At 50.5% G+C, this 22,509-nt stretch overlaps 1 protein-coding gene across 2 annotated transcripts; it reads left to right on the top strand.

Moving 5' to 3' along the window:
- Positions 1–1,918: 1,918 nt before the first annotated feature.
- Positions 1,919–22,494, top strand: TBCEL (tubulin folding cofactor E like). Of its 2 annotated transcripts, none has more exons than XM_068172210.1 (8): positions 1,919–1,940; positions 6,114–6,263; positions 8,414–8,553; positions 10,491–10,672; positions 11,668–11,924; positions 13,506–13,632; positions 14,147–14,263; positions 18,327–22,494. In XM_068172210.1, exons 2-8 carry the CDS (start codon positions 6,131–6,133, stop codon positions 18,643–18,645), a joined length of 1,275 nt encoding a protein of 424 aa, XP_068028311.1. In that variant the 5' UTR covers positions 1,919–1,940; positions 6,114–6,130; the 3' UTR covers positions 18,646–22,494. The 2 variants fall into 2 exon arrangements, with proteins under 2 accessions (XP_068028311.1, XP_068028310.1); XM_068172209.1 differs by lacking the exon at positions 1,919–1,940 and adding an exon at positions 5,843–5,864.
- The last annotated feature ends 15 nt before the right edge of the window (positions 22,495–22,509 follow it).

Raw genomic sequence — 22,509 nt, 5'->3', positions numbered from 1 at the left:
ATGTGGTCTGTGTGATGTGGGCTGTGACACCTGGGAAGCCCTGAGCCCTTCACAGGGTCAGTTTGCCACGGGATGTGCAGCAGTGATGTGACTCTGTCATAAGCCTGGCATCAGGCAAGGTTCTCTCCACCATGGCCTTGAAGGAAATGCCCCGTGCTTTGTTTAAAAAGCTGCTGTGAGCCCAGCCTGAGGAGAAGCAGGGCATGGCAGACAGTGCAGCTGTGTTTTACTTGTGGTAATAGGTTTGGGCACCTCTGATTAGCTCATTAAATTCTATGACTAAGCCCATTACAGCTTTTAAGTTTGGAGCTGGGGTTAATGTGATGTGCTGATGGCTCCAGCTCTGGCAATGGTCTCACTTTGCTTCTTGGGAGGGAGATTTTTGGTGAGGAGCCCTGGGTTCAGCTCTGGGGATCCCAGGACTGCCTCCTCTGTGTGGCTGCGAACCTCGGTGTCTGTCCAGAGAGAGGCAGGGAATTCCTGGCAGGGCAGGGGTTAAGCCAGCCCCTGGGCTGGGGCTGAGCCCCTCCTGTTTTCCTGTGCACCCACAACGGTGCCATTGTGCCCTGCAGCCTCGGAGGAGCCGGGTAACAGGATAGAGCTGTCCCGTGATGTTACAGCCTGGGGAGATGCACTGCAGCCACCCAGCCGTGACCAATGCAGCTCTCCTCCAGCTGCCCTGCCTTTGCCAGGCGGGACAGGCCGTGTTTCAGGCAGTTCCTGGTTCCTACCGTGGAGGATGGAGGTGGGGGACCAGGCTGGGTGGGTTTGTCCTCACTCTCAGCATGATTTGTCATCCAGGTCAGGCTTGGAGCAACCTGGGCTGGAGGAAGGCGTCCCTGCCCATCCAGAGGGGTGGAATGGGATGAGCTTTAAGGTCCCTTCCAGCCCAAATCAAGCTGGGGCTCTCCAATTCTGTCCTTGACCAGGCACTGCAGAAAAGGAGGTGCCAGCACTGAGAAAACAGGAGAGAAGTGGGTGAACTGGTGAGGGGCAGGTGGGCACTGCCAGCAAAGGGAGCCAACGCAGGCAGTGCTGCTGACATTTTACATCCTGGATGTGCAATGCTTGTGGCTTGGCGGGTTTTAGGTGATTTTGTCCTTGAGCCTCCCAGACTGCAGAATCTGTGTCACCATTTCCTCTGAACTAGATCCAGCTCCAGCAGGACCCTGGGGGGGCAAAGGAATGCCACCCTGAGGCAACTCCTGTGCCCAGAGCTGGACGCTGGCACTGCAGGGATCTCGGCATCGTCTCCGCGTGGCACCACAGGATCACAGAGTGGGCCGGGGCAAAGAGACCTCCGTGGGTCACCCGCTGCCCCTGCTCCAGCAGGCCATCCCAAGGCACAGCGCTGTGCCCAGGTGGTTTGGGAATCTCACCAGCGAGGGCGGCTCCACACCCTCTCTGGGCAGCCCGGTCAGGGCGTGCACACGGAACGATGAAGTTCTTCCTCCCGTCCGGGTGGAACTTTCTGGGCTCCGTCCCCGCCCATTCCCCTTGTGCCATTGCTGGGACCCCGGAGCAGAGCCCAGGCGCTGCTCGGAGCCCTCCCTGCGGGCACTGCCAGGCAGGGGTGCGGTCCCTTCTCAGCCCCAATTCCCTGTCAGGGAGATGCTCCCGTCCCTTCCCCTCGGCCACCCTCCCCGGCCCCGCTCCGGGATGTCGCTGTCCCTCCCGTGCCGCGGAGCCCGGAGCCGGCCACGGCACTCCCGAGGCGCCTCCCGGGCCGAGCGGAGGGTCGGGACGCCCTCCCTGGTGCGCTGCCATCGCTCTTCCCGTCGCGTCCCGAGGATTCCCTCCTTGGGGACCAGCATGACGTCATCGGCGTCGCCGTCTCCGGGGCAACGGGGGGCGCGCCCCGCCACGTGACCGCGCGGCGGGGGTCACGTGATGTTTGGAGCTGCTTCCGGGTCGATGCGGGACGCGGCCGGCGGGCCTGGGTGAGCGGGGCGGGGGACGGGGGACAGGGGACAGCGGACAGCGGGGACAGCGGGGACAGCGGACAGCGGGGCCGCCGGCACCGCTCGGCACCGCCCGGCCCGCCCCGGCCCCGCCCGGCACCGGCCCCGCCGGCGCGGAGGCCGCTGTCAGCCGGGGCCAGCCCGAGGCCGTGCGAGGGGACAGCGACAGCGGCGGGGACAGGCCGCGTGAGGGGCGGGGAGCGGCCTCGGGGGCTCGGGAGCTGGCACGGGGCAGCTGCGGGCTCGTCCTGCCCCGGGCCCAGCAGCAGGGCCGCGCTGGCTCCGCACGGACAGGGGTTCCCAGCAGGGAATCATCGCTGCTGCGGTGGGCCCGGGGCAGAGCCGGGCCGGCGGCGGCCCGAGGGACGGTCCCGGTGTGTCTCTGGGCTCCTCAGCGCAGTGCTGGCGTGAGGGAGCCAGCAGCGTGCTGGCTTTGGTGGGCCCGTGACAAAGTTTCACCTGCTGGGGTGGCTTGTCCTGGTGGCCCAGCGGGTCAGGCTCCCTGCCCTGCTACAGCTCCTGAGAAATCCTGCTGGGATCTCCCTGCCCACGGCAAGGAGGGGTGGAACTAGACCATCTTCGAGGTCCCCTTCCAACCCAAACCATTCCGTGATTCACTGCTCTGCCTCTCGAGATCATCTCAAAAATAATTTCCCTGAATCATGTCTCGGGAGAACGATGTTGCAGCTCCTTGCAGACGGATGTTTGTGCCGTTCATCCCTTCCTTAGGCTTTGTTTTCCGTGTGTACAAACATGTCCGGATGTGTTTGGTGTGTGACTGTTCAGGTTGTGCCCCGAAGGCATTTGAGTGGCACTGGAATTTCATTAGCGTGCCATTAACGATGTCATTCTCCTGAAGGGTCTCTTCTTCTCCTGGAAGGCTCGCAGCACAGGGGATGGAAATATTTTCCATGCTGTTGTCAGTGCTCTCTTTTCACCCATCAGCTGGAAATATTCTCTGTGCTGTTGTCAGTGCTCTCTTTTCACCCATCAGCTGGAAATATTCTCTGTGCTGTTTTCAGTGCTCTCTTTTCACCCTTCAGCTGCAGCAGCTGTATTTCAGCTTGGGGTTGCTGCTGAAAGCAACCCAAGAGGAGAGGAGGGAGCAGAGTGGGGCTGGCAGGGTGGCACACAGCAGAGCTGGTGAGGGAGGTGGGCTGTGTGATGTGGGCTGTGACACCTGGGAAGCCCTGAGCCCTTCACAGGGTCAGTTTGCCACGGGATGTGCAGCAGTGATGTGACTCTGTCATAAGCCTGGCATCAGGCAAGGTTTTCTCCACCATGGCCTTGAAGGAAATGCCCCGTGCTTTGTTTAAAAAGCTGCTGTGAGCCCAGCCTGAGGAGAAGCAGGGCATGGCAGATGCTGGCCTTCTCTGGGATCAGTCTCAAGTCAGGGTCGTGCCCCTCTTTCCAGACACTTCCCAGTGCTGCTTCCAGCTTGGGAATCCCAGCACAGGAAGATGTGGAGCTGTTGGGGGCAGTCCAGGGGATCAGAGGGATGGAACAGCTCCGCTGGGAGGAAAGGCTGGCAGAGTTGGGATTGTTCACCTGGAGAGGAGAAGCTTTGGGGTGACCTCATTGTGACCTTCCAGTACTTGCAGGGAGACAGATGGAGAGGGACTATTTCCAAGAGCCTGGAGTGACAGGGCAAGGGAGAATGGCTTCAAAGTGTCAGAGAGTGGCTTCAGACTGGATACTGAGGTGAAATTCCTCCCTGGGAGGGTGGGCACAGGGGGCCCACAGAAGCTGTGGCTGCCCCTGGATCCCTGGGAGTGTCCAAGGCCAGGCTGGATGAGGCTTGGAGCACCCTGGGATGGTGCTGGAAGGTGTTGGAATGAGGGGTTTGAATTAAATTATTTTTAAGCTCCCTTCCAACCCAAAGCATTCTGGGGTTCTCTGTCCTTCCTCACTGGGGCCACAGCCCTGCAGCAGAGCACTGAAACCTAACAACAAAGGCTATTTGTTGCCACCTCTCAAAGCCCAAGTGCCTCGTTTGCACTCTGTGCTGTCATTTAGAAAACCCAGAGTTATTTTGAGCCCGGAATTGTTCCTCGAGCTGTCAGCAGGGCCACACTCAGAAACGTGCACCTTGCAGGTCACCCTGTCCTGCCCTTGTGCTGACAGCATTCCCTTGAAACCTGTCATTCCCTCTGCACATCCTGCTGCTCCTTGCTGCCAGGCAATTGCAGGGATTCAGAGAAGCCCAGATGATTACAGGGCATGTGGAATCCCATGGGAGGGGAGGTGGGAAAGGTGACTGCCCACTCCATGGCTCTTTTGTCGTCTCACGGTGTCCAAAAGTAGAGCTTGAGGAAGAAAATGTTGGGGATTCAAAGCTGTTGGATGTAAATGTCAGTAGTTTTTCTTCTCAGTTCTGGACTGCTCTCACACTGGAGCTGAAAACACCATTTTTTTGCCTCTAAGGTGAGTTTCTCCTGTGGAATTTCCAGCTGATGTTTGTTCAGCAGATAAAGAGGGATGGAGCAGATGGAAAAGCCACGTGAAGGACAGAGGGCTTTATGCACATGGGAGTTCCAGAATTTTTGCAGACCAGGAGGTCTGAATGTGTGTTTGGAAAGCCCTGTCTGTCTGTGGATGGTGCTGAGCTCCCAAACCACTCTGGAACGAGGCCTTTCAGCCTAAAGCCTTGGCTCTCAGTGCACACTGTTCACATGGTTTAGCCTAAAACTGAATGCCTTGTTCCTATCAAACTCCAGTTTGAGGATTTATTTTTTGATTCTAGATAGAGTAGTGACATGAGTCACGTTTGAGCTATGAATCAACCAAGCTGTTGAGAGATGAAAATGGTGGGTTTTGGGTTTTTTTAAAGACTAATCCTGTAAGTCCCTAATCTTTATATATAATATAAAAATGCTAACATGCTTCAGTCAATTCTGCTTATTGTACTCAAATCCTTTTGGTTGGTGGGTTTTAGGTAGTCTGGTCATGAAGAAGCGAAGTGGAACTTGTTAAGCAGGTGATTCTCAGCAAAGGGAGCCTAAGTGAAATCACTTCTGTTTAGAATTTTATATCTAGCTCTATATATTCTTGTCTGTAACAAGTCTAAGGGAAAGAAACGGGCAGAAACTTTAATTCAAGATTAGCAACATGGTTTGCAATGGATGTGTGGCCCTAGTCTGTGGTTTAAAAATGTAATTTTGCAGTAATTAGTGGAAAAGCTGCCCTATGACTAATTGTGCACTGTAGGAAACCTGCACTGGTTCCTGCACGTTCAGGATTGTGATGCTGTGCCCATGATGGGTAGCAGGACCAGGAGACCTCTGGAAACAACAGTCTCTTCATTCATGAACCAAGCTCTGCTCCTGTGCTACAAACACATCAAATGCCAGGTTCAGAGCATGCACAGGAAAACAGGGCAGAGAGAGAGGCTGAGTCCCACCTGGGCAGGGCAGAGCCCCGGCCATGGAGGGGTCCTGCTGCCAAAACCACTCCCAGCTGGCTGTCAGTATCTCTCCAGGCAGCTCAGCTGCCTGTGATGGGGCAAGGCCTCCTTCCTGTGCTGTTCTGTGCCATGCCCAGATATGAAGGGCACAGTTATTATCTCCCAGATACATTAGGCAGCTGCAGAATGGAGCTGGCAGAAATTGCCTTTCGGCGTGGCCAAACGGTGTTTGGTGACACAGCAGAAAGGGGAAGTTGGCAAACAGCTGTTGGAGCAATCTCCTGCTCACAAACAGCTCTTTGCTCCTTCCCCTCCTGGCTGCCCTGGAAATGTGTTTGAGAATAGCTGTGGATTTCTCACGGTCCTCGTGGGAGGGGCAGAAGTGACAAGTCCAGAAGTGACAAGTCCAGAAGTGACAAGTCCAGAAGTGACACGTCCAGAAGTGACAAGTGCAGAAGTCACCTTTTGCAGCCTGGAATTGTCCTGGAGGAGCACGTGGGGTAAGGAGGTCTTGAACTTGGCCTGTAATGCTGTGTCTGTACAGCACCAAACCCTCTGGCTTTGGGTTCTCTGCAAGTAATGTTTTACTTGAATCTTGAGTTTGAAATAGGACCCGTCGATGGTCTGGAGCTCAGAAATAAAACCTGTGACCCATCTGCTTGCTTTCCCTGTGTCCTCAAGCACCACTATTAGAAGTGAATATAACTTGCTGACTGCTCATATGCTCTATTTTTCTCTTCTTTAACCAGAAGTCCAAGAAGGGAGCATGGACCAGCCCAGTGGAAGGAGTTTCATGCAAGTTCTGTGTGAGAAATACAGCCCTGAGAACTTCCCCTACCGCCGTGGGCCTGGCATGGGGGTGCACGTCCCAGCAACTCCACAGGGCTCACCTATGAAAGGTAAATTCTGATCTTTCTGAGCACCTGGGAGGTGCTGGGAGGAATCAGCTGAAAGAGGAATCACCTTGAATTGCCCAGAAAAAGATCCATCACAACGTGGTGTTTTACTGGAGAGTTGAGAGGCTGGAATCCGACAAAGGTAGAAAGTGACTGGACTGGTTGCTGTAAAAATCCAAATTTCTCTACAGCATCCCAGAATCAGCAGAATAGAATAGAATAGAATAGAATAGAATAATTTGGGTTGGAAGGGACCTTCAAGATCACCAGGTGAGTGGAAGATGGACCTAAGGCCCTGTGCAGTCTGTGTTTTGAGGGTGCAGCAGTACTTGGAGCTTTCCTTCAGGCCACTGATTCTATTTTATTATTGGCTGCAGCAGCAGGTGTTTTGGTAGAGGTGGCTTAAAAATACATAAAATATCTAAATTTGAGGCTGGCTCCCATGCCACCAGCTTGCTTTGAAGCCTGTAGGGACAGGAGCTCAGTGTACACAGGAGGGGACATATTTCAGGCAGAGGGATGAGTTGTTGAATCTCTGCTTTTGTGACAAGTGCCTCAGTTGAACTTGCAGTGTGTTTTGTCTTCTCAAGGCACCAAATGCTTTGTGACCCAGTGGAGAATTCCCCTCTCCTGTGCTCCTGATCTTGCTGCCTTGAGGGAATTTAGCCAGATGTGTGTCTGAAGCTCTGTGCTGCTCGTGGATGTCCTTGAGCCTCCCAGACTGCAGAATCCGTGTCACCATCTCCTCTGAGTTAGATCCATGTGACACCTTTTAGTCTTCCCTCACGCTCTGACGTTGGCATTTAATTCTTGGTTTGTACGGGTGGGTCTGAGATTCACATGGATCCCATCAGAGCTGCCCTTTCTTTGTGTCACACATCCTGCCCATCATGATCTGTAGGAGTAATCCAAACTTCCATCAGGTCAATTCGTGTCATAACCAGCCCCAAAGGGGAGAATAGCCATGGAAATCAGCTGGATGAAGTTTCCAATAACTGGGTTTGACAGAGGAGAAAAAAGGGCCTGAGTTCAGCTGAGGATGCAAAATGAACAAGAACAGAAAATGGCCTGATGGAATGTTCAGTCAGTGCCCTGTCTGCAGGTAAATTTACCTCTCTCCTGCTCACCTGAGCTGAAAAGAGGCCACAACTTCAAACATGACTGAGACATGACTTACAAACACTGCATTAGTAATTCCCAAAGTGCCACACTATCCTTTAAAGAAACCAAACACTTCTGAGCCAGAAATCTTGGAAACCCAGATGACTCCAGGTAATTGTTTGCTGCTAGAATCCCTTTGTAGTTGTGCAGCTGTCAAGTGTTCAGGAGAAAAGGGGCCACCCATTTAGGAAAGAGCTTGTGGTTAGATTTTAATGGATTTTCCTGCTCCAGAGAGGTGGGAAAGCCATGTTGTACATGAAGGAGTGTAGGACTGATGGCTTGCCTTGCCTCAGCGTGGATTTCTTGTTGAGGAAATTGTTTCCTCTTACAAACCCCCAGCTTTTTGTCATGGTTTAGCCTTAGCACAGCAGGCTGTGATTGAGGTCCAAGTCCTTAGTTGTAGCTTTGAATACATTTACCTGTCTGAGGAGGGGCTGGAGCAAAACCACAACAGAAGTGGAAAGGCAGAGCAGTGACCTGAGTTTTTGAATGAATACTGAATGCTCTACACCAAAGCTTGGGAAGGGAAAGCTCAGAAAGGAAATGTTTAAATACCTCCTAAGAAATGTTTAAATACCTCCTGGCTGTTACTAGGCCCAAGTGTGCTCAGGGCAAGAGGATAAGGGAGTCTGACCGTGCAGCTGGCACCCCACTAGTCCTGTGTGCTATCTGCAGCAGCAGCTGCCTGGGGAAGAGCAGAAGTTGTGGCAAGCACTGATAGGAGACAGGCCATAAATGACAAAGGACAGGCCTGAAATACACAGAAATACACGGAAGAACTGAAGAGCACTGATAGGAGTGGTACTTCATGTTTACAACCAAGGCTTCAGGACGGTGTCAGTTACAAAATCCATGTTTAACCTGAAATCGGTGTAAATTCTGACATTACTGGTGCATTTCTCTTGCTGGCTGCAACATCCACGTTTGGGGCTGGGTTCTGTAACTCCAAGGCAGTGCTGAGCAGAGGCAGCTTCTCTTTTTCCCTGTGCCAGACCGCCTGAACCTGCCCAGTGTGCTGGTGCTCAACAGCTGTGGCATCACCTGTGCCGGGGACGAGAACGAGATCGCCGCCTTCTGCGCCCACGTCTTTGAGCTCGACCTCTCTGACAACAAACTGGAAGACTGGCACGAGGTAAAATGGTGATGGGCACCTCACTGGGTACCTTTCACAGCTGTTACTGACTGCAAATGCATTGCATCGATGAGAGTTCCATTTCTGTGGCTTCTTTCTCATCTCTGAAGGTGATGTTTATTTACTTTGACAGCAACTGAGCAATACATGTGATGAAATTAATCCAGTGTGGCACTTCACTCCTGTACCTTATGACTTACAGTCTTGGCCCGTGGGTGGAAAAATCTGTATTTTTATTTTATTTCATCATGCAAAGCGCTGAAACTGGCATTTGTAACACAAGAAGTTAACGAGCAGTTTAGTTTTTAACAGACTGGCAGTTGATTCCCAGCTTTGCCACTGTGATGGTAGGCAAGGTATTTATTCCCTCTCCACATTTGTTGCCTTATCTGCAGAACAGATTTAATAATATTTACCACAAAGAGTACTTCTGCAGCTTCATTAATTAATGCTGAATGCTATTGTAAAATCCTTTGAAGTGCTTGGGTGAAATAATGCTCAATAAATGCAATGTAACAGGAGCGAAACAATCTCAATCCATTCAAGTGTCATTAACTTCCTCACTGGATTATGCTGTCCTTTTATGTTAGTGTTTATTGTTGGAAATATATGGAAAAAACCAGGCTATCATGGGCTTTTGTGCCATCAGATTGTCATGTCTTTAAGCAGGGAGGGAATGCAGTGTTTGCAGTCTCCCAGCTCGGTGGGGCTGAGCTCATATCTGGTCATACACTGGTCACTCACAAGCTGCACATCTCACACCCTGCTCTGTGTTCAGTCTCTGCAGGCTGCCCTGGAACTGAAAGGCTTCTGTGTGTGCTGGCCCCTTCCTCTGAGACAGGATTAAGTTTTCACAGCCCATCCACACCAGATAAATATCTCCCCACCCCTAAAACCCGCCCGTGCTGGGGTTTCCAGATCCCTAGGTAGCCTGTTCCCATGCTTAGCTAATAACTTCATAGGCCAAACTGTGTAATTTAAGTCTCCTGTGCTGCAATTTCAGCCAATTTCTGCCTGCCCTGTTCTCAGCAGGCAGGAGGAGCATCATCACTGTTCCTTATACAACAGCTTTTTATACCCACTAAGAAGAACTTTAATGCCTCCTTTCCTTATTATAGTATAATACTGAAAAAAAATACCCTTCTTCCAGTCATCCATCATAAGCCATTTTTTTTTCCTAAATCCTATGTTTTTGGTGGACTGATGTCATCCAATTTGCCTACTTAATTCCTGAGATGCAGCTCCTAAACCATGACATGACCTGAGAGGAGGCGTGGAGCGAGGCAGACTCGTTACACGCTTGAGTCGATGAGACAATCCCCCTTTGCCAACAGCTGGGCCATTTCTTGACCTCCCTGTGCCATGGTCTGCCCATCTCTGCCCATCCCAAAGCTTTGTGCAGTGGAGCTCTCCAGCCAGCTGTTCTCTGACTCACAATTGTTTTCTGCATTGATGTCCGCTGGTGTTGGAAGCTGCTTCCCACTCAGTTCCCCAGTCAAGGAGGGAATTGGAGATTGGCTGAGCTCTGTGGGGAGCAGTGGGAAGCTGCACAAGTGCTCAGTGTTGGCCATGGAGGCAGGAGAAGTGGCCAAGGCCCCCTGTGAGTGAGGGCTCCCTGGAACGTGCAGCTGCTCAGCCTTGGGGTTGAGGTGGATTTATGACCTCTCTCAAGGGACTGCCTTTCTCTTATCAAGCTGCTCCTAGAATGTAATTAAATGAACTCTTGAGGAGAATGAGCAATTAACCAATCCATCTAGATCAGGAATGGCTGGAGTATGAATTACAGGCAGATATCCCTTTGTTTTTCCCCATATCATTGCTTTGTGATGATTCCACAGGGCCCCTTTTAGGAGGTGGAATATTATTGCCAGAGGTCTGATTACTGCCTGATACACATTTCTTTCTCTCTATTTTTTTTTTCTTACCTCCCCACTTAGGTCAGTAAAATTGTGTCCAACGTCCCCCACTTGGAGTTTCTAAACCTGAGTTCCAACCCTCTCAGTTTGTCCGTTTTAGAGAGAAGTTGCGCTGGGTCTTTCGCTGGCGTCCGCAAACTTGTGCTCAACAACAGCAAAGCTTCCTGGGAAACAGTGCACACCATCCTGCAGGAATTACCAGAGTAAGCCTGGCAATCTGGGGCTTTACTGCACTCAGGTCAAGGCTGGGTTATGGGCTCATGTGGTGAGGGGTGAGGGGGTTGTGAGGATGCAAACATCAGTAGAGAAGAAGGGATGTTTTCCTTCGGGAGTTTGGGAACTCCAGGTGAGTGCCTCACATTGTCCTAAAAACCAAACTTGGGTGGTGCTGCAAAGCCCAGGCCTTCTCCTCCTCCAAACCTAAATACCAGAGATGGATAATGACCCCAAAAATGTAGGAGGGTCACACTTCCCTCTGAGTCACTGTGCAGTGAATGGTGCAGGGCATACCTGTGAAATGGGAGGTACCTCTGAGGGTCTGGCCACTTGTCAAGGAATACTTCATCCTGCTTTTCTGTGCTAAGGTGTTGATTTCTGTGGTTTAGTCACGGGCCACCTTGGCATTCTGCTCCCATGGGTGTCCTCAGTGGCTTCCTTTGGATGACAGATCCCTCTTTGTGTGGCTTTGTAAGCAGAGATGATGACAACAGAATGTCCTGCATGGCCAACTTACACTTCTCTGGGGTTGTGAGAGTTGTCTGAAAACTTAGTGGGACCAGTTGTTTCTTTAATGGGATGTGTTCTTTCTTTATTGGAATCTCTTCTTTTTAATGGGAATCTTTGGCAGTGATGTGGGGGAAAAAATCATCATCAGTGTTGTATCAAAACCCCATTTTAAATTAAGCTGAGAGCACTGGGAGCAGGTCCCAGTCACTGTTGGAGCTGGGTTGGTGGCTTGTTGGGCACAGAAGCAGAAGACAACCCCAACCAATCTGTTACACAATACTTGGAGAGAGTCAGGGAACACTTAAAAGGTTTTTTTAATCTCTGAAAGTATGGATGGGAGCAGCGATGTAATTGAAACACTCTGTGTGGAGTGCTCAAAGGCCTTCTCTGCACCGAGGTTCTCAGAGCTGTTACAGAAAATTGTGTTAAAATGACATAAAATTGATGACATGATCCCTTCTGCCCTGTGCAGCTTGGAGGAACTCTTCCTGTGCCTTAACGACTATGAAACAGTGTCTTGTTCTCCAGTTTGCTGTCAGTCTCTCAAGCTACTCCACATAACTGACAATAATCTTCAAGACTGGACTGAAATTCGAAAGTTGGGAATTATGTTTCCATCACTGGACACACTTATCCTGGCTAACAACAACCTCACCACCATTGAAGAGTCAGAAGATTCCCTGGCAAGGCTCTTCCCCAACCTAAGATCCATCAACTTGCACAAGTCAGGTGAGAGCCTGGAAGCTGGGATGGGTTTTGTTGTTTGATCAGAGTCTCTCCTCTGTAGAGATGACAAGCAGTGAACTTGCCTATCTGTGGGATTTTCCTGCTGCTTTGGGTAGTCAGTCATATCAAAAGATGAGTCAGAGCAGTGTGGACCAGTTAATCAAAAATGAGCAGGAAAGGTTTTTTATGTTGGTAGTTTCCCTCTGTTTCCCATCCTGCCTCAGGTACCTCCTGGCTGGGGAAGGATAAATAAATGTCTGGCAGTGGAGGGGATGAAAGAATCCCATTTTCCCTTTTTTCCCTGTTTTATCTTGGGTAAAATGAGGCCATGGGCAGGTATGCAGCATGGATCAAGTATCCCCAGCAGAATCTGTGCTCAGTCATTACAGCCTCACAAGTGATGCTGGCTGCTGCTTTTACACTCCAGCCCCAGAAAATTTTCAGCCAACGCTCCAGAAAGAGAATGAGCAGTTGGAATATTGGGAAGAGCACCCTGTGCTGGGAGAGAAGGAGCTGCAGGGCAGCTCGTGGGGGCTGTGATGTGTTTGTGTATGACACATACACCAGAAACTCATCTGCAGGAGTGCTTCATGCACCAGCAGCTTTTGTTCTTTACAGCTTTATATGCTGTGCAAGTGCTGCTGAAGTGTCAGGCAGGTAGTAGGGACTTTATTAACATGCCCTACAATGTAAGCATCAAGGAATCCCTGTAATAAAAGCTTAACTAGAGGAGGAAAAGCCTGTTAAGCTGCATTTGAAAGCACTGTCTCACCGAGGAACAAGTGCTCCTCTGGTAAGTAGTTTTGCAGTTTTGATGCCAGGTGCTTAAGAACTCTGGGCTCTGTGTTGCATTTTGATGTTTTGGGAGCTGAAAGTCAAATAGGAATCCCAAGGAGCTTGTTAAAACTTTTTGGGGGTTTTAGAGAAAGCTGCTGCACTCTGAAGTTCTGGCAGGCGAGGACTCCAAGATGAGTTGTGTTGATCTCACCACAGAATCACGGCTCTGCTGTGCTCAATCCTCAGCTTTGTTTTATTTTGCCCTCCCTGCTTGCTTTGTTATCCCAAATGTCAGGTCTTGAGGGGGCTGAAAACGAGTTAAAACCTTTTTCATTAAATGGCTGGATGGCTTCTGGGACTGTTTCACCATTGGGTTGTGAGCAGAAATGGGACCCAAGGTGGTTGTGTATGTGAGGTAAAGCCATTTTATGGCCGTTTAGTGATGCCTGGAATGAAAGAAGTGCTGGTGGCTTTAACACTCTGAAGGCAGCATCCCTTTATAGACACAACATCACTGATGCTGGTCAGTCCCCAGCAGTGAGGCCAAAGGCTGAGTGGTCCATAAAAAAGCCATGGAGAGCATCCTTATACACTTGGAAACAGCACAAGAGAATTTCAGCTCCTCTGTCTTGTAAGCAAATGTTGATTTTTTTTTTTTTCAGCAGCACATTGTGAGCAAAAAGCCAACTTCTCAAAGGAGCAGCAGTGACACTTTCCTGTCACATATGTTCTTCGCCTGTGTCCGATTGTCTTGGATCCATGATGTGTTTTCTGTGTTTGTTAACACAAACCTTTCCTCCTGAGCAGGTCTGCATTGCTGGGAAGACATTGACAAGTTAAATTCTTTCCCGAAGCTTGAGGAAGTGAAATTGCTGGGAATTCCTCTGCTGCAGTCTTACACCACCGAGGAACGCAGGAAGCTGCTAATAGCCAGGTCTGTTGGTTTGTTCTGCTCAGCAGAAACATGACAAGGCAAGGAAGGGGTGGGAGCAGGTAATCAGAGGAAGAGGCTGGCAAGAGATGAAGTTCTGTGTGAATGCAGAAAGATTGGAGCCTGATTTGTTGGGTGGGAGCAGCTCATCAGAGGAAGAGGTTGGTAGGAGATGAAGTTCTGTGTGAACGCAAAAAGATTGGAGCTTCTTTTGTGGAAAAGTCAGAGAAGTGAAAATGTTAGATCTGACTGCTCTGTTTCTCAGGGGATTTTGTGAGGCTCCTACAAATCTGTGCACGTGTGGTGCATATGTGTGGTGAAATGAAAATGCCTGATTTTGGGTGTTCTTGACAAATCACATGGAACTTTCCTGCTCTCTCAAAGGGATTGAGGCCTGAGCTTCCTGGCAGGAATTCTCATGCTGTTAAAGCTGAGGCATTTGGATGTGACTGCCTTGTTGGTGAGCCTGTCTGGGCTCCCCTCCTGGCTGACTGTGGCTCTTGGTGTGTGCCTGCAGGTTGCCATCCATCACCAAGCTCAACGGCAGCATCGTGGCTGATGGCGAGCGGGAGGACTCGGAGCGCTTCTTCATCCGCTATTACATGGAGTTCCCCGAGGAGGAGGTCCCCTTCAGGTAGGAATTCTCTGTCCTGCAGTGGAGAGCAGGGACAGAAGGGTGCTGACTGGCCAGGTGATGGGAAATATGTGCCAGCTGTTCCATGAAAATGACATCCCTCACCTTCCTCCAGCCTTGGCTCCTTCAGTCTGTTTGGGCTGAAATTGTTGTGTTCTTGTTGTCTGATGACTTGTGGGGTCACTCCTGAGTCAGATTTGGTCTTAAAAGTGCCTGTGTCAAGTGCCATTAAACAACAGGACTGTTCAGTTCATGACCTTCATTGTTTCCTGGCCTCTCCCACAGCTCCCTTCATAATCCACCTGTGTTTGGGAGTGCCCAAAGCCAGGACACATCATGCTCTCCACTGCCAGGCCAGGGCATCTAATCCTCTGGACCATCTGGTGTGTGGAATGTGGCTGGCAATGGGAAGCTATCCCCTCACTTTCAGGCCTGCAAATCACAAGTCTGACGGGTTTTCTTTGCCAAAAATGTACATCCAATGATCCGTTCATCTTGGTAAACTAATGAACTTGGACAGATGCTGTTCAGTCTGTATCTTTTTTTGTGCCAGCATCCACTTACTGCTTTTAATGGACTGAGGAGGGATCATGGAGCATCAGGCCACTGCCTTTACCTGCCCTCTGCCCTAAACCCTCGCGTGCTTTTGGACAGCAAAGCTTTATTGTCCTTTTTTTTACAGAAAAGGGGTAGGACAGGAGTGTGTGTGTGACTCTGAGGGCACAGACAGAGGTGGGGACACACTGAAGGTCACAGGTGTGGCCTGGCATGGATGACAGAGGTGCAAATGGCACCTGCTCAGTGTTTTCCTCTGCTTAACTCTCAGCTGAATTGCCTCTTGTTTTTCTAAAGCACTGGATATGTGACTTTCCAATCCAGTAAGGGGGTGGGAAGGCTGGAATGGGAAATGAGGGCATGGCATTTTGTCTGACTATTAATAGGGTCGGTGATTACAATATTTGTTAAAAGCATGCTGGGGTCAGTTCAGAGGCAGAGGGCACTCATGCAGTCAGGGAGACAAGACAGCTGGTCCTTTTTCTGAGGACAAGTCCTGACTTATAATTTTAGAGGGCCTTGAAGCGTAAAAATTGAAGGAAATATTGGAAGGGATAACAGCAGGGACAGAGGATGCAGGAGAGAGGAAGGGGAAGGGGAGACTGGGACTGTAAGCTCATGGTGCTGCTCCCAAAAGGGATTAATTTCCATAACATTTCATATTTCTTGTGTTTGGTGGTGACGGAATGTCAGTGATCCATATATTGCTGGGAAGGACACAGTGGGGTACAGCTTTAGGCACTCAGGATGCTTAGGACATGGGTTTTGGGAGCAGGCTGTGTGTTAGACATCACCACACACCACTGGGATTGGTTTGCAGGTAGGATCTCATGTAAAAGTTTACTGACATCTCACCCATCCTAGAAAACCAGGCTAATTTCGACCAACATGCCAGCTTTCTGCTAGAAAACTACCTCCCCCTCAGATTTCTTAGCCTTTAAACACTGGTACTGCCTTTTTCATGGTCAATGGCCTCTTTGTCCAAATCCCTTCATCTGTGCAGCATTTCCAAGAGACTTCTGCAGCTACCAGAGAGGGTTGTTCTGTCCTGGAGGGGCTGGGTGCCACTGCAGACTCTTTTCTAGTGAGGCTGCAAATGGCTGAGAGTGTCCCCAGTGCTGGGTTTCAGTTCCTGGACCCACAATCAGCAGCCCTTGTCCGAAGGGAGAGCTGGCATTCCTTGCAGAGGGATTTTGTGTCTGTTTGTTGCTAAAGCTTCCCCTTCCTCGCTCCCAAATCTGGTGTGGTGGCTCCAGAAGTGGTTTGCAATTAGAAACTAATCAAGACACACATGTTGTGCCTGGGGTCTGACATCTGCATTGCAGTGCTGCCTCGAGCAGAGGGAGAACAACTTGAGCAGGGAAAACTTCCCAGTGGGAGCAGCCCCCCTCCAGACTGGCAAGGTGCAGCCTGTGATAAGCTCTGTCACCAGAGCCCCCCTGCTTGCTGCATTGCTGTCTGCAGCTGGAAGGGATCAGGCAGGCAGGGAAATGGAAGGAACAATTTATCTCTGTGGATGTCGTGGCTACAGGGAGCGCCGGGTGCACAATCCAATATTGGCTGTCTTGTGGAGTGACGTCCTCGTGTCTGGGGGGTTTTAATGAGCCCTCTGCTTGTCTGTTTATCTGCAGAGTATCACAGACACTTTCAGCCAGGCTCAGGTCTTCAGCAGCCTCAGTGTCTGCCAGGCTGCAAGGAGTGATTAGAAAATCTCCAGGGTTCCTATTATTGGGGTCCAAAACATCCATGTACCAGTCTGCCTTGGTCCTGATTGATTTGAGGGCAGCCAGTCATTCACACTCCCCACTTCCTTTGCAGCTCACATACAAAGGAGGAAGGTGCAAAGCTCATTCTGCCCTTCCTCAACACAAGACAATTTCAGACAGCATTGCTTGACCCACTGCATATTTACAGCACATATTTGGATAATCATGGCTCCCTCATGGTGGTTCTCTCTCTCAGCTTGTCTGAAATTTGTCCCCCTCTTCATCCTCTCCCCACCATCAGCCTGGTTCACTTAGTGCATGAATCATGACAGTAATTGTGGCTGGCCCAGAAGTTGTTGCTGGTGTGCAGCAGCAGAGATGCTGAGAGTCAAAGGGATGTCCCAAAGGGGGCTGAGGAGTTGGAGCAGCAGGAGGTGGGTTCCTCTCTCCCTCTTTCCCATCGGATGTTGCTGTTGGCAAATCCTTCCAGAGAAAGAGAAGCCCTCCCCAGTGCTGACACGTTGGCTGGCATTTGCTCTGCCTGAGGGTGGGTTCAACGTGGGGAGTGTTGTTTTCTCTCAGCACTAATGGCTTTCCCAGATAAATGGGGCTGCTCCCACCACCCCGGTGCCTGTGAGAGCAGGGCACCCTCCCACCTTTGGATGCTCTGGTGGTGTCCGTGGGACTGGGGAAATCCTAGTGCCTTGTGGCCCTTACCTCAGTGGCCAGCACACAGAGGGGCTGCTGTTCTGCAGGAACATTCCTGCCTCCAGCAGGACTCCCTGGGGTCACGCAGCCTGCCAGCTCCCATCGCTGCTCCGGGGGCTGTGACACCGCGCCCATCGCATTCAGCTCCGCCTGGCATCGGGAACACAAAGCCCTTTCTGTGCCGGGGCTCTGAAACGTTACCTGTCCTCGGCAGCTCTCAGCCTTTGTCATCCCAGCCCCATTGTGTTTTGTGCTGCCTTTCCTCCTCTTTCCCAGCCAGGCAGGGAGATCCAGCCTGGCCCGACGGGAGCGGTACCAGGGGGGCGGAGGTGACACAGACTTTCCATTGCAGGGACCTTGGGAAGAGCACTCAGAGAACTTGGCTGCAAGGACAAGGTGACAAGTGGAGTGTGTGCCTCTGCTAGTAAAACTCCCATCTTGTTTTAGAACAGGTGTGAAGGATCAGCTGGCAAGAAGTGCCCTGTTTGTTATCAGCTCTCAGACTGTGCAGCAGCTCACCTTGTTTTGGTGATCTTGATGATCCTGTGCTCAGTGGAGTGTGACATTTGGGACCTAGCTGGCCTTTTGGAAAAGAGCAGGAATGTCTGATGATCAGTTAAGTCGTGAGGCCACAGATACTGGGAATCTAAACTGAAGGCCGTGTCCTTTCTGTGAGCACTGCCTTGTTTCTGGCACTCTTCAGTGAAGTGTTTTCACTGCAGCAGGAGGCGTAGAGTTGTGAGCACAGCGTCCTCTCTTTCTTCCAAATCCCACTGCAGCCACGGCTGGGATTTCTGAAACCGTAGGATCCCAAACTGTGTTGTCTGGAAGCTGTTTTGAGACCACTCAGCTTGAATATCTCAGGCTGGTGGTGACTTCACCTTCCTCAGCAAGACACTTCTCCCTAGTGGGACACTGAGCTCACGTCAGTGCCACGCTGCAGCCTGGGGACTGTGGGACAAAGTACTGGAGTCCTTGGGCTTTCTGGGGCTTTCAGCTGGAGTCAGGGTCAATGTTGTCTCATGTGGGGAACACTCAGACCTGGGAGATGTGCACTGGCTGTACCATAACTCTGGACTTGTTGAATTTTCCAGGTATCACGAGCTGGTCACCAAGTACGGGAAGCTGGAGCCCTTGGCAGTGGTGGATCTGCGGCCTCAGAGCAGCGCCAAGGTGGAGGTTCACTTCCAGGACAAGGTGGAGGAGATGTCCATCCGCCTCGACCAGACTGTGGCAGAGCTGAAGAAGCACTTAAAAACTGTGGTGCAGCTGTCAACAAGCAACATGCTGCTCTTCTACTTGGACCAGGAAGCTCCTTTTGGTCCCGAGGAGATGAAATACAGCTCGCGGGCGCTGCATTCCTACGGCATCCGGGATGGGGATAAAATTTACGTGGAGCCCAGAATGAAATAGCCTTTTTGCCCACACCCACACGCCCCCACACACCCACACACATGCATTGAGGAGTTTTTTGCAAGGTTTTTATTTCGGTTGGTTGGTTGAGGTTTGGTTGTGTTTCTGTAGCAGGTAATTTCTTAGCCCGGAGGAAGTGTCCTGATCTGAGAACCATGCCCACCATCCACTGCAGGTGACCTTGAGGTGACAGTTGACTTCAGGACGTGTGTTTCAGTGTGGGCAATACCTTGATGTTTCCTTTGATGCTCCGGTATACTCGTGATTTGGCATGAATGGTCAGTTGTTCAAGCTAAACAATGCCAGGGTCCATAAGGGAGGAGACAGCTCGGTGCAGAATTTGACCTGTTTTTTTCTTTTCCTAAATTTTTTGGTGTTTTGCTCCACCAGATCTCCCTTTGGCCTAGCTATCCAACTGTGGCTCGAGCTTGCTGTAGTATTTTCTTGCAGCTTGGTGCTGTCTCAACCTTTTGTTGTGCTCGAGTTCACAGGAAAGATCTCCATCAGTATTCTGCTTGATTCAGAGCTCAGGTACTTTAGTGCATCCACTTCACTCCACTGGTTTGCTTTCTGTGAGTGCACAACATGGGGGAAAGAAAAAGAACTTCCCAGAAACAAACTTTCTTTTCAAAGTGCACGCTCTACATCCACCTGATTTTGGGGGAAAAAAAGAGGTTTTGGCTGCTGTACCCATTTCACACGGTGCCTGCAGCCTGTGGGGATAAAGGGTGTGTTGGAAAGTGAATTTTGGGAGGTGGTGGATGAGCGCTGCATTGGAAGGGCTTTTAGAACAACAGGTCAACAAGGGGTTGAAGAGCAGCTTCCCCTGTTGTCCGTCCTGATGCTGAAGAGATCCTCCGTGCACTTCACCTTGTACCAGTGGGTGCTGCAAGTGGAATGGCTAAAATTCCTCTCCTGGGAGAGAGGAAGAGTCAAGTTGAAGTTTGTTGTTTGTTGCTGTTGCACCAGTTCAAACCTAGCACTTTCCCCGGGGCCCCTGGCCGGGGGTCCCTGCGTAGGGTCCGAACTCGGAGGATGTGTTGGCTCGGATCAGCCTCTGGAAGTGGAGGAACAAAGCAGCTGGACTCACGTTGGGTGTTCAGAGGTTTCACCCTCTCTCTCTCGGCTTCCCCCACGCGCCCCTCGTAGGCATCGCGTGCTGCTGCTTCACGTAGGCCCTGTTTTCTACTGCAGAGCAGATTCCCCTGCCTGGTCAGTGAAACCCTCCTTCCTTTTTCTCTCTCTTGTTTCGCTTTCCTGTGTCTTCCCCGCTCCAAGTTCAAGACTTTCCCAATTTCCTGGTTACAAGTAGCTGCTCAGCAGTTTTTGGAGCTGTGCAGCGAGGGCTCTAGTTACACATGAACTCCTGACCTTCATTTTGAAATGCTCCCTTTATCCCCACGTGCACTTTCTTTCCCAGGATGCTTTTTCCCACATCACTGAGCTCCTTTGGTATTCTTGGAGTTGTGTATTTCTCTTCACATTTTACCTGGATTGTGGGGTGGGATCATTGGGGAGGGGACGAAGTATTATTATCTCATAGTCTTCAGGTTTAGGATTTGGGGATTGTTCAGAGGGGATTAGTTCCTTATCCAAAGCAAGGGTTAAAACGGGAGGATTTAAAACAAGTTACTAATTAGTGCCTCATCCCCCTGCCAAAAATAGCAATTTCTTGGGGCCCCGTTGAGATGAGCGATAGGGAAGGGAGTGAGATTTTCCATAGGTAGCATAGATTTTCCATAGATCCGTGGTACCTGTAAACTAAACAGCAGGGAGATAGTGGCAGTATAACATAAAATGATGCTTTTATAAGCTAGAGCTTTACTGAAGATGTATTTTCATTTGGGCAGGGAAAATAATTTGCTGCCTGAGAGCAGAACCCTTAAGCCAACACTTCTGTATGATATATACATACCTACCAATAGGAAAAGTTGTGGTTAATAAGATATTTTGTTATAAAGCAAAGTTTTATGAAGATATGGTTGTTTAATATTAGAAGCCTATTTCAGCCCTTGACCTCCAGTGTAAGTAGGTTTTCCCTGAGTGGCTGCAGAGTCTGAGGCAAGCGACCTATGGGAATGCAAAAGTATCTCTGACCCAATTCTCCAGAGCAGTAATTGCCTCTGTGGGTGTATTTATGGCATTGCACCTGCTATTAGTGAGATGCTGTAACTCTTGACCAACTTCCTCAGCACAATTAAGTGTCTGGGTTTCAGAGAAGGGAATAAACAAAGGCCATTAAAAAGTGGAATGGGATGATAAAGAAGGGCCAAGTACATGCTTTTAAGTTTGTTTGCCCACTAAAAATTGGGCTGTCCATGGAGGGATGGGTGCTGTCACCAGCTCAGAACTGGCAGTAAATCCTGCTTTCATTTGTGACAGACCTGGTGGGAACTGGAAGATGGAAAAAGAGAACACAGAAGGTTAACAGGTGCTGGGGATTTGGTGCTGACACCCAAACCTCCTCCCCTGGTCCATTCAGGGTATGAAATCACTGCCCTGCCACTTCTCCAGGGGAAGGTTTTTCTCAAGGCATTCATTCACCTTGTGTGCAGATAGTGGGGTAGAAACCAAAAGTCTTGGTTGGCTTCCCAAGGAGAAGGACTCACCCCCAAAAGCCAGAGAGAGTTTTTGTGTGCAGATGATCAGCTGTGGGAAGTGGGACCGAAGAGCACACAGGGATGTGACAAAATACCCCAAATCACAATACCTTGTGGGGAAGGGTCTTGTGTGTGTGCCACAAGGAGAGAGGAGAAGGTTCTGAGTGGGAGAGGAGGTTTGGGTGCAGATGTGGAAGGAGGTTTGATTGAAACCTTTGCCATGTCAGCTGGGGCCATGTCCAGGCATTGCCAGCATGTGCCCTCTTCAGCTAAAGGTCCCTGGGTCTGTCACATCCGCTGAGAAAACAAAATAGATGTGCAAGCTTCCCTGGCGTGTGTGTCCTTCTGTCTGAGGGCGCTTTTGTTGTGTTGTTCCTGCTAGTTCATGCATCAAAGTCTGCCACGGGCAGCCTGGGCAGAGCACCTGCTCCACGAGGACTTGGGTGACAGCTGTATACCAAAGTGTCACACGGCTCCGTGTGCCGAGTTCGACGCTGTGCTGTGTGTTTTTGGAGATGTTCCTGTTCAATATCCGTGTTTTTGGCCAGATGTTCCAGGCAGCTCGCTGTTATGAATATGCACAGGGTGCTGGCTGTCCTCTGCTCCCTGGCTGGGATTTGTAACCTTATTTTTTGAGAGCTGCAGGCATGCTGGTGGCAGGTGTGACCCGTGGTGGCTTGGAGGACGTGCTGCTGGGGACAGGCTCCCCCTGTGCCCGCTCCTCCTCGGGTCTGGAACCCAACGGAGGCGCCGCGGCGGCTCTGCCTCCTCGCTTGTCAGTGAGATTCTGTAGGTTCTGTTTGTGTGCAAGATTTGAGAATGCAAACGAGGTGCTTAAAGCAGCCCAGAGGCTAAAATATGTATTCCTGGCAGCTGTGCCTCCCTCGTTTGGATGTGGCACTTTTTAGGCAGCAGAGAGACGCCTTCCCCAGAGCAACGTTAGAGGGGCTTCAGCCCTCTCGGGCCTTTGCCTCTGTGATTGCTTTTCTGCAGTTCCTGGAAACTCCAACTATAATTTAAACATGAAGATCTATTCTTGCTCCCTGTTCATGTTGCATCCATATGTAATTTCGAAGAAGAACTGTAAGTCCATCTGGTTTTTTATTCTGGTTTCTCTCCCAGGGGATATACCTCCCGCTCCCACAATTTGCCTTTGGTTTGCTCGCAGACTTTAGTGGTGGAATTCAGGCCAAAATAGGTCATTGGTTTGGATCAGTTCAATAAACTTATGTAAGTTTTTACACTAAAACCCCCAGTGTCCTGA

Source organism: Anomalospiza imberbis, chromosome 24, assembly GCF_031753505.1.
Source record: "Anomalospiza imberbis isolate Cuckoo-Finch-1a 21T00152 chromosome 24, ASM3175350v1, whole genome shotgun sequence".
NCBI lineage: Eukaryota > Metazoa > Chordata > Aves > Passeriformes > Viduidae > Anomalospiza > Anomalospiza imberbis.
Note: the sequence above shows the minus strand (reverse complement) of the source record. Positions and strands in the feature narration are given on the sequence as shown.

Coding starts and splice junctions, on each gene's coding strand:
- TBCEL (XM_068172210.1), top strand. CDS start 6,131: ATGGACCAGCCCAGTGGAAGGAGTTTCATGCAAGTTCTGTGTGAGAAA. Junction 11,925..13,505: donor CATCAACTTGCACAAGTCAG/GTGAGAGCCTGG, acceptor CCTCCTGAGCAG/GTCTGCATTGCTGGGAAGAC. Junction 13,633..14,146: donor AGGAAGCTGCTAATAGCCAG/GTCTGTTGGTTT, acceptor GTGTGCCTGCAG/GTTGCCATCCATCACCAAGC.